The sequence below is a fragment of the Microtus ochrogaster genome, chromosome 5 (assembly GCF_000317375.1).
Source record: "Microtus ochrogaster isolate Prairie Vole_2 chromosome 5, MicOch1.0, whole genome shotgun sequence".
NCBI lineage: Eukaryota > Metazoa > Chordata > Mammalia > Rodentia > Cricetidae > Microtus > Microtus ochrogaster.
Genome location: NC_022012.1, coordinates 39,878,343 through 39,889,540, shown reverse-complemented (window position 1 = coordinate 39,889,540; position 11,198 = coordinate 39,878,343). Strand labels below are relative to the sequence as shown.

The following is an 11,198-nucleotide window of genomic DNA, read 5'->3' as shown; positions in this document are numbered from 1 at the left end:
CCCTGCCCAGGTCCTCCCTGCCTCACCCTGCCCTGCCCAGGTCTTCCCTGCCTCACCCTGCCCTGCCCAGGTCTTCCCTGCCTCACCCTGCCCTGCCCTGCCCAGGTCCTCCCTGCCTCACCCTGCCCTGCCCAGGTCTTCCCTGCCTCACCCTGCCCTGCCCTGCCCTGCCCAGGTCCTCCCTGCCCTGCCCTGCCCAGGTCCTCCCTGCCTCACCCTGCCTGCACTGCCCTCCCTTACCCAGGTCTGCCCTGCCCTGCTGGGTTCTGCCCTGCCCACAATTCCCCCTACTCTTCCTTGCCTTCTGCTCTATCCTACCTGCTCTTGTCCTGCCCTTTCTACCTCTTCCCTGCTCAGCTGTTTTACCTGCCCTACTTTGTTCTGCCCTGCCCTGTGTGCTCTGTCTTGCACAACCCACCCTGCTACCCACTCAGCACATAGCCCAGTCCTTTTCCTCTTCCCCTCTCCTTGGGTCTCCTCAGGACCCTTCTCTTCGCACCTCACTTTTACTTCCCTTCCTTTTCTTTCTCCCCGCAGGAGTGTGGGATCCCCAAACACTTCGGTCTCTTCTATGCCATGGGCACAGCACTAATGATGGAGGGACTGCTGAGTGCCTGTTACCATGTCTGCCCCAACTACACCAACTTCCAGTTTGGTGAGTGCTGCCTCTTGTCTGCTGACCCTCCACCATCCCAGGTAGCTGGTACGAAACTCGGAGGCTGGCTTCTGAGTGCAGCTTCACATATTAGAAGATGGCCAGCTAGCCGGACGGTGGTGGCGTACACCTTTAATCCCAGCACTTGGGAGGCAGAGGCAGACGGATCTCTATGAGTTTGAAACCAGTTCCAGGACAGACTCCAAAGCTACAAGAGAAACCCTGTCTTGGGGAAAAGAAAAAAAGATGGCCAGTTAAACCAAGTGGTGGTAGTGCACACGTTTAATCCCAGATCTCTATGAGTTCAAAACCAGCCTGGTCTACAGAGTGAGTTCCCAGGACAGTCAGAGCTACACAGAGAAACCCATCTTGAAAAAAAAAAAGAAAGAAAGAAAAAAAAAGAAGATGGCTATCTGCCCTGCTTCTCCATTCTTTCCTACAAAGACTGAAAAATCCTCAGGATTCAGGGGCAGTTAAGGGGCTGAAGTGCTGACTCTCCAAACTTGCTCATGGCATTCCAAGGTCTGGGCTGGGTGTGGAGTCCCAGTGGGTGTCTCTTTAGCTCATGCCCTATTCCCACCCAGACACCTCATTCATGTACATGATTGCTGGCCTCTGCATGCTGAAGCTCTACCAGAAGCGGCACCCAGATATCAACGCCAGCGCCTACAGCGCATATGCCTGCTTGGCCATCGTCATCTTCTTCTCCGTTCTGGGCGTGGTGAGGGCCTGGTCTACTCCGTATACCCCATAGGAAAGGCACATGCGCACACATGTGATATGCTCGTCCTGCCCTCCACTGCAGGAGAGGCCCTGTGTCTTCCCTAAGGGGCCGTCCTGGGTCCCTCTATAATCGCAGCCTAACCAAACAGCCTGCCCTAGTAAGGATCCAGTATAGGGGGGCATGGGAACAGCTGCCCTCACCACCCCCTCACCCCACATTGGGGGCTTCCCCACAGGTTTTTGGCAAAGGGAACACGGCCTTCTGGATCGTCTTTTCAGTCATCCATATCATTTCCACCCTGCTCCTCAGCACTCAGCTCTATTACATGGGCCGCTGGAAGCTGGGTGAGAGCATGCGCAGGGCAGGGTGGCTGAGGTGCGGGGACCTTGGGTACCTGGACACACAGGAACCTTTCATTTCTCTTTGGCCGGGCTGGAGGAGTCACTGGGTGGGAAGTCCAGAGTGCTCCTGGACATTGCTGTGCTTGCCCTCTGAAGTCCCCGCCTGCTCATTGCAGACTCTGGAATCTTCCGCCGCATCCTCCATGTGCTCTACACAGACTGCATCCGGCAGTGCAGCGGGCCCCTTTACACGGTACCTGCCCCACTCCCTGACCCTTCCTCCTCTGACTCCCTCCTCCCTGTGGGGTGGATCAAGGTGTGTCAGAGTACCTAGGGTAGCGTGGGGACAGGCTGACTTGAGCCTTCTGCCACTTCTCTCCCTGTCTCTCTTCCCCCTCTCAGTCCCTGTGTCTCTGCTTCCCTCCAGGACCGCATGGTACTTCTGGTCATGGGCAACATTATCAACTGGTCTCTGTGAGTGTGGCCATTGGCTATGGAGTCAGCTGGGGCCTTAGTCAGCCACTAGCTGACTTTGGGGGCTATAGACTATTTTGGAGCATTGAACATAAAGAATGGGGGCTAGAGAGAGAGAGGTGTTAGCTCCTGGGCTTCTAGAACCTTCTGTAGTCTTCTGAAAACAGTCCAATATAATGATGAGGCCTGGTAGGGTGTGGGCAGAGGTGAGGCCCTCCCTCCCCCAGACACACTCCCTCTTTCAGGGCTGCATATGGACTCATCATGCGCCCCAATGATTTTGCCTCCTACTTGCTGGCAATTGGCATCTGCAACCTGCTGCTTTATTTTGCCTTCTACATCATTATGAAGGTGAGTGGGAGGGGCCTGAGCTGCTTCAGTCGTGGACAGAGTAGGGCACCGAGAGGACGGGAGCTTTTCTGTCCATGGGTCTATGACAGGAGGTTTGGAGTGGCTTGAGTCTCTTGTATGTACCTTTGGAGCCACCTGCTAAGCAAGTGCTCTGCCACCAAGCCATGTCCCAGACTGAGTCCATAGGACCTGTGATAGACCAGACCTCTGAGGACTGGTCCTCCCAATGGCTTCCACATTGTACAATGTGAAGGAGTGCCCACATTGTTGGCTTTGATGGCTCAGGGATCTGGGTACATGGACACCTAGCTTAGGGTGGATAGTGGGTCAAGACACAAGGCGCCGGCATGAGACTTGGTTGGGTTCTGTGGTTGAGCCCTGTAAATCTGGGAGAGGCCCAGTAAGAAGGTGGGCAGTGGCCTTGCTGACAGCCGTGTGCTTCCCCAGCTCCGCAGTGGAGAGAGAATCAAGCTTATCCCCCTGCTCTGCATCATCTGCACCTCCGTGGTCTGGGGCTTTGCGCTCTTCTTCTTCTTCCAGGGACTCAGCACGTGGCAGGTGAGTGCTCACCTCTAGGCTTACAGCAAGCCAATGCATGGCAAGTTCTCCACCTGGGACCAGGCCTTTCCTGGTTACTTCTTATTAAAACCTCTGTTGAACGTGCCATCATGGCCATCTGGGCCTGTTACTTCAAAGGCAGCTGAGTCTCAGGGAAGCCAGGTGACCTCCCCCAGGGCATAGAGCTAGTGTGTGGCAGCTGTGGTTTCAAACCAGACGCCAGTCTCTTTACTGCCTCAAAGGACACGCTGTAATCTGTGATAGAACCGACTTGTCTGCCAGGCGTTGTGGTACAGTCTTTAATCCTAGCACTTGTGAGGCAGAGGCAGGCAGATCTCTGGGAGTTCAAGCCTGGTCTGCAGAGTGAGTTCCCGGACAGCCAGGGCCACATAGAGAAACCCTGTCTTAAAAAACAAACAAGAACATTACATGGCCTCTGCCCGTATAGCGTTGAATTCAGAATGTAGTCCAAAAGACACTGCTAGCTCATGTCTGGTGTTTTGTTCGCTTTAAAGTCAAGGATCAAAACTGTGCCTCTGCACATGCTAAGTACTTGCTCTGCCACTAAGTCCCCCCCATATCTAGTTCATGTTTGAAATGGAAGATGAAAGCAAGTCAAGGTAATGGAGTGTGCAGAAGAGGGGAGGGTGAGGTTTCTGGGTTAGAAGTCCTGGGAGAGCTTCCTGGAGGAGGCAGGCTTTATTCTTGGCCATAGTCTTATGCATAGAGCCGCATAACTCAGGTCCTGCCGCCTGAGCAGTCACACAGAGGTTGGAATGTGAGAGCACACAGATGTGGGAGCCCTGCCCAGGGTCAGACACGCCTTGTCTGTGGCCTCAGCACAGGCTGTTCCAGATACAGACAGGGTCAGAAAATGGTTGTGGCCTGGAGGTGTGGGCAGAGCAGGGAGGATCTGGAGTGACAGCCATGGCCGCTGTTGTTGGGGAATAGGGCATGGTCTGATATAGTACTTGGGGCGAAAGTGCCCTGAGGTCACTTGAGAGCCAGGCGGCAGTTGAGTTGGGCTCTGAGTGGAAGCTGTGCTCCCAGTCGCCTGCCCGCCGCTGGAAAGAGAAGACGGGTCTGGCGGAGGATGAGTGAGATGCAGAGGATGGAACCAGTCATTGTTGGCTGGGGAGTGAGGCACGAGAGTTCCTGCCAGGGACGCGGGGTGGGGGGAAGGGGGTGCCATGGGGTGGGTCGGAGCGGGGGTTGGACCTGGCCTCACCACAGCAGAGTCAGTAGGCTGCTGGCCCTGTCCCTTTGCCAGAAAACCCCCGCAGAGTCCAGGGAACACAACCGTGACTGCATCCTCCTTGACTTCTTTGATGATCATGACATCTGGCACTTCCTGTCCTCCATTGCCATGTTTGGGTCCTTCCTGGTATGTGGGATGTACCTGGCTTGAGGGTGGAGGGGGCGAGAGAGCATATGGCCCCTCCTTTCCTGACCCTCTATCCACCCTTAGGTTTTGCTGACATTGGATGATGACTTAGACACAGTACAGCGAGACAAGATCTATGTCTTCTAGCAGTATCCTAGGACCCAGACTTCAGCTCTCGGGGCCCCTTCATCACCTGCCAGGTGCCGCCATCGCACCAAGGGTGTGAATCCCAGCTCTGCTGCCCAGCATTGGATGGTTGGCAGGACATCGAGATTCCAGCCCAGGCCTGACTCAGGACAGTTACTGGTGGCACCGAGCCTTGCAGTTGCCTCTGCTGTGGAAGAGGCCTGCTCCCCATTCCCCAAACACTGGCCAAATTGCTGCTTCTCAGTGTTGGGTCCTCCCCAGGACCCTTGTCCGTCCATCTGTCTCGTCTATCCACTGGCTGTCCATTGTCCCTTTGGGGAAGGAAGGTGGAATGGCAATGTCCTGTCCCATTTCATGCCTCCAATCTCCCCATCCCTTCCCTCCTCTCAGCCTAGGACCCGCAGCCTGCCCTTCCTCCCATGCCCTGCTCCAGGACCCTAGTCAGGTGCCTGATTCTCTGTCCAGCACCAGGACCCCAGTTCTCTCTGGGCCTGCAGCTGGCTGCTATCACTGCCCGCTCTGGCCTGCCAGGATGGATGCAGGTAGGAGACTTTGGGGCCTGGCCAGCTGGTGCCAGGTTTATGGTGCTAAGGCCTGCAAGGGCCTAGGTACGACCCTCCTCCCTCGACCTGTGCTTGGAGCTGGCTCTTGAGCAGTGAGGATCAGCCCAGTTTGAGTCTGATCTGGGGGGCTGAGTTCAGAGGTCACTTCCTCATCCCAACAGCCACCAGAATGATGCCAGCACCAGGGTTGGTGGGATGTTTCAACTCACTGTCCCCTTCTGCACCCAAAGTCCTGCCAAGCCCCAGCTGGGGGCCTCTCAGTGCCATTGACACTGCCCAAGAATGTCCAGAGGCCATGGAGGAATAGTGCCAAGCACACAGCCCTTTCTTTCTCTTTCACGGCAGCAGGAGCCCCAGTGCCTGTTTTAGAAAGGGAGGGACATGCCAGGTCTCTGTGTGTCTTTGGCCCTGCCTCACTACAGGACTCAGGGCTGGCTTCTGAGTTTCCCGTCAGTATTTAGCCAAGTTCTGTGTTAGTCACATGGGCCTAAGAGCCTTGGTGTTTACATGGAGTCACCCAGCTCTGGGCCCTGGCCACTCTGCTCCTTGGCTCCCCTTCACTCCACCAAGTCCATTCCAGATGCCAAGGGGGTTGGGGGTCCAGGAATGTATTTCATTCTCTCGACCGTGTTTTTATAGCTCTTGGACTGGGAGAAGAGGCAGGTCTGGGTCTTTGTTTCGGAGCTCTGTTGTATGTCTCCATGCTGTGGTTGCAGTTCTGTTTCTATGAATTGAGTGCATTCAATAAAGACAACCAGACCTGGGATCTGGGCTTTTACTCTTTTGTTGGGTGGTACAGGAGCCTCCCATTCCGTCTCGCTTTCCCTTCCCGTTTGTTTCTGTGCAGGGCTGCACTGGAAACTAGTTCCTGGCTTCCCCCAGGGAGCTCCTCAGCCTCAGGCCACCTGATAATCCTGTAAACATTTGACCTGCACCAAGCACTGTGCCCACAAGAAGGAGCAAGATGCTGAAAGTGTCTCTGTGTCTTCTCCCCCGGGATAACACCCTTCTCCTGGCACATACACTTGCCTCTGCCCACCAGGTAGAGGCCAGCATCCCTTCCAACCAGTAGGCAGAAGCATGTCCCAGCCATGCCCTTCCATACATATGCCTGAAGTGGGCAGAGAGCTTGCAGACCACAGTTTTAAGAGCTTTTCAGGCCGGGCGGTGGTATTACATGCTTTTAATTCCAGCACTCGGGGAACAGAGGCAGGTGGGTCTCTGGGTTCTAGGCCAGCCTGGTCTACAGAGTGAGTTCCAGGACAGCCAAGGCTACACCAAGAAACTCTTAAAACAAAAAGGCTGTTCAGGAATGACCATATGGATGGCAAACAAGATTCAAAAGGAGTGAGTTTTTATTTAGATTTCAGCAAAAGAGGATGGGATCTTGGAAGCCAGTCTGGTGAATTCAGGACATAGGCAGTGTCCAGGATGGCAAGTGTGGTCTCTGGGGGAACGCTAGCTTCCTGTTCATGATCTTTCCTTAAAATGCCACCAGGGGGTGCTGTAGCTCTACGCACTGCCGTGCTAGCTCAAGTTAGCCAGGCTGGCTGTAGTAGGTGGAGCTCCTGAGGCGGAGCCATACCTGCCTGCTGCCAGTTTTGGGAGAGGCTGACACTGCCTGAGGATCCCTCCCCCTTCTCTTTCTCCCTCTCCATCCATTTCCTGAAATTCCCAGAATTGGGGGCGGGACACAGACTCCACTAATGACTTACCTTTTAGAAAATTATGTTTGTCTATGGAATGTGTGTGTGGTATACATAAATTATGTTTGTTTATGGAATGTGTGTGTGGTATACATAAATTATGTTTGTTTATGGAATGTGTGTGTGGTATACATAGCGCGTATGTGCAGCTCAGAGGAGAGTTGGTTTTGTTTCCACCATGTGGGTTCTGGGGAGTGAACTCAGGTCATTGGTTTGACAGCAAGTGTCTTTAACTACTGAACCCCAGTCTCACCATTCTTTGCCTGCTCCTTCTCAAGACCACTGTAGCTAGCCACAAGCAAGATGTGAATGAGCGAACGAGCAAGGATCCTTTCTGGAACGACAGACTTCCAAGATAGGGACTCTTTGGAGGGAGGGAGCCCTCTTACCCTAATGTCTCCACAGCCTTTAACCCCTACGATTGTGATTGTCACTGCTCTGGATGGGGCTCAGTCCCACCCCTTAGGTCGTTAACTCCAACTGGGAGCTGTCCCCACCCTGAGCAGGGTGGCACAACAGAGAGGGTGCGACATCCTCTCTAGCTCCCACACCTGTGGGCAGGAGTGCCCAGGTTCTGCCACTCATTCAGTGGCCTTGGGAAGGCCACTCTGGACCTCAGTTTTCTCAGCTGCCCAGTGGGGTAGTAACTCTAACCTCGAGCGTGAAAAGAAGGCATTTGCATAGTGCCTGGCATGCAGCCAATCTGCAGTTTCCATGCCAACTGGAGGAAAGTAGCTTGTTTGTCCCTGCAAGTTTGGGGGATCCCAAGCCCCCCTAGGATGCTCTTTTGTGGGGTCAGACTCTTCAGATCACCTCTTCCTTTTACTCTTATTGGACCTAGAGCTGACCCAAGTCGGGGTAGCAAGGAAGGCTTTCAGGGTCCTGCCCATAAAAGGCTTTTCCCGCCACACTCGGCACCGCCCCGCCCTGACCCCTCAGCATCTCCAAAGCATGCAGGGAATGTCTCCGGTTGCTCCCGGCAGACTGCTTCAACTTGGTCTCTTTCCCCAAATATGGAGCCTGTGTCGAGTGAGTGGGGCGGTCGGGGGAGTGGGGAGCCCAGTGGGCTTCCTTAGGCAGGGAGGGGCTAGTGGGCCGACTGAGAGGTGACATCACTGCCTTGGCGCCCTTTAAACCCCTCACCCAGCCGGCGACCCATCCCGTCTGCCCAGCCCAGGCACTGACGCTGCTCTTCCTTCTAGCCCAGGAACGACCAAGCCTTGTAAGTGCCACGGACAGGACCAGCAGGGGGTGTGTGTCATCAGATGGGGCTGGGGTCTCAGCTTGGACTCCCCTAGTCCCCCGAACTTGCTGAACGGAATTGGGTCCCCAGGCTCCCTTAACTGTTTTTTTTTGGGGGGGGGGTTTCGAGACAGGGTTTCTCTGTGGCTTTGGTTCCTGTCCCTGGAACTAGCTCTGTAGACCAGGCTGGTCTCAAACTCACAGAGATCCGCCTGCCTCTGCCTCCCGAGTGCTGGGATTAAAGGCGTGCGCCACCATCTCCCGGCTCCCTTAACTGTTTTAAACTAGTCAAAAAGTCTGGCTAAAATGCCCAGGGTGACTTGGATGGGGAATAAAAACCAGTGGGGGAAATTACTGGGGTGAGAGGGAGGCTCCCATCTAAGCAGCTGGGTCAACTCTCACTCTCTCTCTCTCTCTCTTTCTCTCTCAACATCCAAGAAGGTGAGTTTACTTGTGGCGACGGCCCACTGCTGGCAGCCCCTGAGACAGTGGAGAACTGAAGATCTTATTTGTTCGTTGTGCAGGGGATCAAATCCAGGGTTCCATGCAAGCCAGACAGACACTAGACCACTGAACACTGAGCACTACCCCTAACCCCACAGAACTTCAGTGCTTCAGAAGAGGCTTATCTAGGGCCTGCTTTCCCATAGACACTGTTCACTGCTGGCAGAGAGGAGACAGACAGAGGAGCTTTGCCTGTTTGGGCAGCCCGGGACCCCTGACCTTTCCAAAGGGTCTTGGTGGTTCTGTGTGGGGCTGTTTAAAGGGTGGCAGCAGATGGTGCCACATCTGTGCAGTAGGACTGCTCTTCTGGGACCCTGGCATTGAGGTGTGCCCCAGGGATGCAGAAATGCTTATTCTTACTGTTGTTTGGTGGTGATGAGGAGTAGGGATCTACAGTCAGACATATCCCTGGTTCTGTTGGTTTCTCTGAGTTCCTGCTAGTCTGAGGCTCCTTTCCACTGCCTACCTTCCTCATTTGCCTGCTGGAAAGAAAGAAGGGCTGGCAGGAGCCATGGCGGCAGGCATCTAAGGTGAGTGCCATGCAGGTGTTCTATACTGTAACCTCTGTCTAGAAATGCCCTGGCGGGCTGCCAAGCTTCCATCTTCCCTCTCTCCTCCCCCCAGTGCCCCCAAGAAGAGAACTTGAAGGATTTTTTTTTCTTATTAGTATTTTTTTCCTTAGCATACAAAGTAATGTGGTCTTTGCACACACATATCGTTGTATTTTATTCTTATTTGCTTTCCTGTCCTCACCTGACCTCTACTCCTCAGAGGAACTTCTTGGGACTTTCTACTTCAGACTGTACACCAGGAGAGATGGGAAGAAGGGCAGTGAGGGGTGGGATTGAGTGTGAGAGGGAGAGGGGCACATGTAATCCCTAGAGCTCTGATCCAAACTTAGAGATGTCAGGGCTGCAGTGTGTGCCCTTGTTGCTAGGGCTTGTTCTTGGACCTGTTGTTTATACTGTCTTTTTGGAGCTTCCTGGAGCCTGAGAAGTGCATGCGGGGGCCTTCTCCCATGCTCTCCTCCAGTCCCAGCCCCGTGTAGGCAGCAGCGGAGGACACAAACAGGGTAGGGAATGGATGGAAAGAATCAGGCACTTGGACCTTGCTGGGGTGGGGCAATGGGAGAGAGGCTGAGTGGAGGCCTGGAGGAAGGCTCCCTTTTGTGGCTTTTTGTGGTTCTTTGTCCCAGCAGTTCCTAGAGAGGACCAGGACACACAGTGGGTATGGGAGAGGCATAGCTGTTTACAATTCCCAACAGAAACCAGACCTTTAAGTCCCGCCCTAGCTGGAAGATGGGCACTCAGACAGCCATGTCCTCTGTGAGGACCCCTTCCCAGAAGAGAGGTGCCTCTGTGTTTGCACTTAGATGACATCTTCTGGTTTTTCTTTTTTTTTTTTTTTCTCTTAAATTCGGTGAAGGGCTCAGGGAATGCTTTGGAAAAGGTAGTGGGGGCTGAGGAGCAGCTCGGTGTACTGTGTAAACAAACTCACTAGTTAAAGCGCCCACGCACGCACGCACACAAGGCACCATCTCCAGGCAGTTGTGTGATATAGTTCACAGACAGCGGACGGTTAGCCACACTCCACAACCTGGGAGCTCATAACTTAGAAAGGGAAAGGATGGCAAGATGTCCAGAGTTTGACAGCTGGCTTGGCAAAAAGCCATGTGATACCATTGCTCCCCACTACCTCTAGGGACTTTCATGCAAAGGAGATGGGAGGCTGGCCAACTGCTCTATGTTCAAACAATTTTCCTTCCACCCTATATCCCCTCTGAAGCCAGAGGTCGGCTTGGAAACTTTTCAGACACTGTGACAGATGGCATCTCACTTAGAGTGTCCCATGTTGACAGGGTCTGGCTCCAATCATGACTGTATCTGTCCAGGGATCTGTCTGTCTGCTCTGCTCCTGCAGCCTTCCTCCTTCTCCATGTCTGGGTCCTCTGAGGGCTGCCAGGCTTAGGCCTTTGGGATAGCAGCTGCCAAACAGGGTAGGATTCCCATGCTCTGGCTGGCAGATGCTTGGCCCTGGGATATCCCAGGAGTATTCTGACTGCAGAATCCTGACTGGTTCCTTCAACCACTGCAACAGCCAGAGCTGGCTCACATGGGCACACCAATGCTCTCTCATTTGGATCTGAGAATGCAGCTGCCTTGTGGGAACCCTTGGAACTTTGGTGGCTTTACCAGGTGGTTTTGTCAGCTGCAGTATGGGGGATGAACTTTGCTCTTCTAGCTTCTGGGTCAGAGGGCAAAGACTTGATGGCAACTGACAGCTGGACAGATACCCACTGGCTTAATTTGGGGAGCTTCCAGAAGAACTCTGTAGTGCGTTTCTGGCTAGTCTTGGACAAAGAATGTTCTAGCTAGGCAGACCAGGTGATGTGGGGGCTTTAATTTCAGCTACTCAGAAGGCTAAGGTAGGAGTATCCAAAGTTCAAGATCAGCCTGCTCGCCGGGCGATGGTGGCGCACGCCTTTAATCCCAGCACTCGGGAGGCAGAGGCAGGCGGATCTCTGTGAGTTCGAGACCAGCCTGGTCTAC

At 54.1% G+C, this 11,198-nt stretch overlaps 2 protein-coding genes across 9 annotated transcripts in view; both read left to right on the top strand.

Moving 5' to 3' along the window:
• The window catches only part of Sidt2 (SID1 transmembrane family member 2), a 17,630-nt gene extending 11,669 nt beyond the window's left edge, over positions 1-5,961 (top strand). For 5 of the 6 annotated variants that reach the window (XM_005347249.3, XM_005347248.2, XM_013346262.2 and 2 more), the window contains 9 exons: positions 538-655; positions 1,240-1,376; positions 1,615-1,723; positions 1,897-1,973; positions 2,148-2,194; positions 2,440-2,545; positions 2,993-3,103; positions 4,374-4,487; positions 4,572-5,961. In XM_005347249.3, the coding sequence (XP_005347306.1) occupies positions 538-655; positions 1,240-1,376; positions 1,615-1,723; positions 1,897-1,973; positions 2,148-2,194; positions 2,440-2,545; positions 2,993-3,103; positions 4,374-4,487; positions 4,572-4,634 (882 nt within the window). In that variant the 3' untranslated portion in view covers positions 4,635-5,961. Of the gene's footprint in view, positions 1-537; positions 656-1,239; positions 1,377-1,614; positions 1,724-1,896; positions 1,974-2,122; positions 2,195-2,439; positions 2,546-2,992; positions 3,104-4,373; positions 4,488-4,571 lie in introns of those variants that run through there. The other variant, XR_003376938.1, reaches the window with a different exon arrangement.
• Positions 5,962-7,914: 1,953 nt separating this feature from the next.
• The window catches only part of Tagln (transgelin), a 6,390-nt gene continuing 3,106 nt past the window's right edge, over positions 7,915-11,198 (top strand). Inside the window, exons 1-2 of one of the 3 annotated variants that reach the window (XM_026779285.1) lie at positions 8,017-8,125; positions 8,584-8,586. The gene's annotated coding sequence lies outside the window, so the exon portion shown is untranslated. Of the gene's footprint in view, positions 7,933-8,016; positions 8,126-8,583; positions 8,587-11,198 lie in introns of those variants that run through there. The other 2 variants (XM_026779284.1, XM_005347245.3) reach the window with 2 other exon arrangements.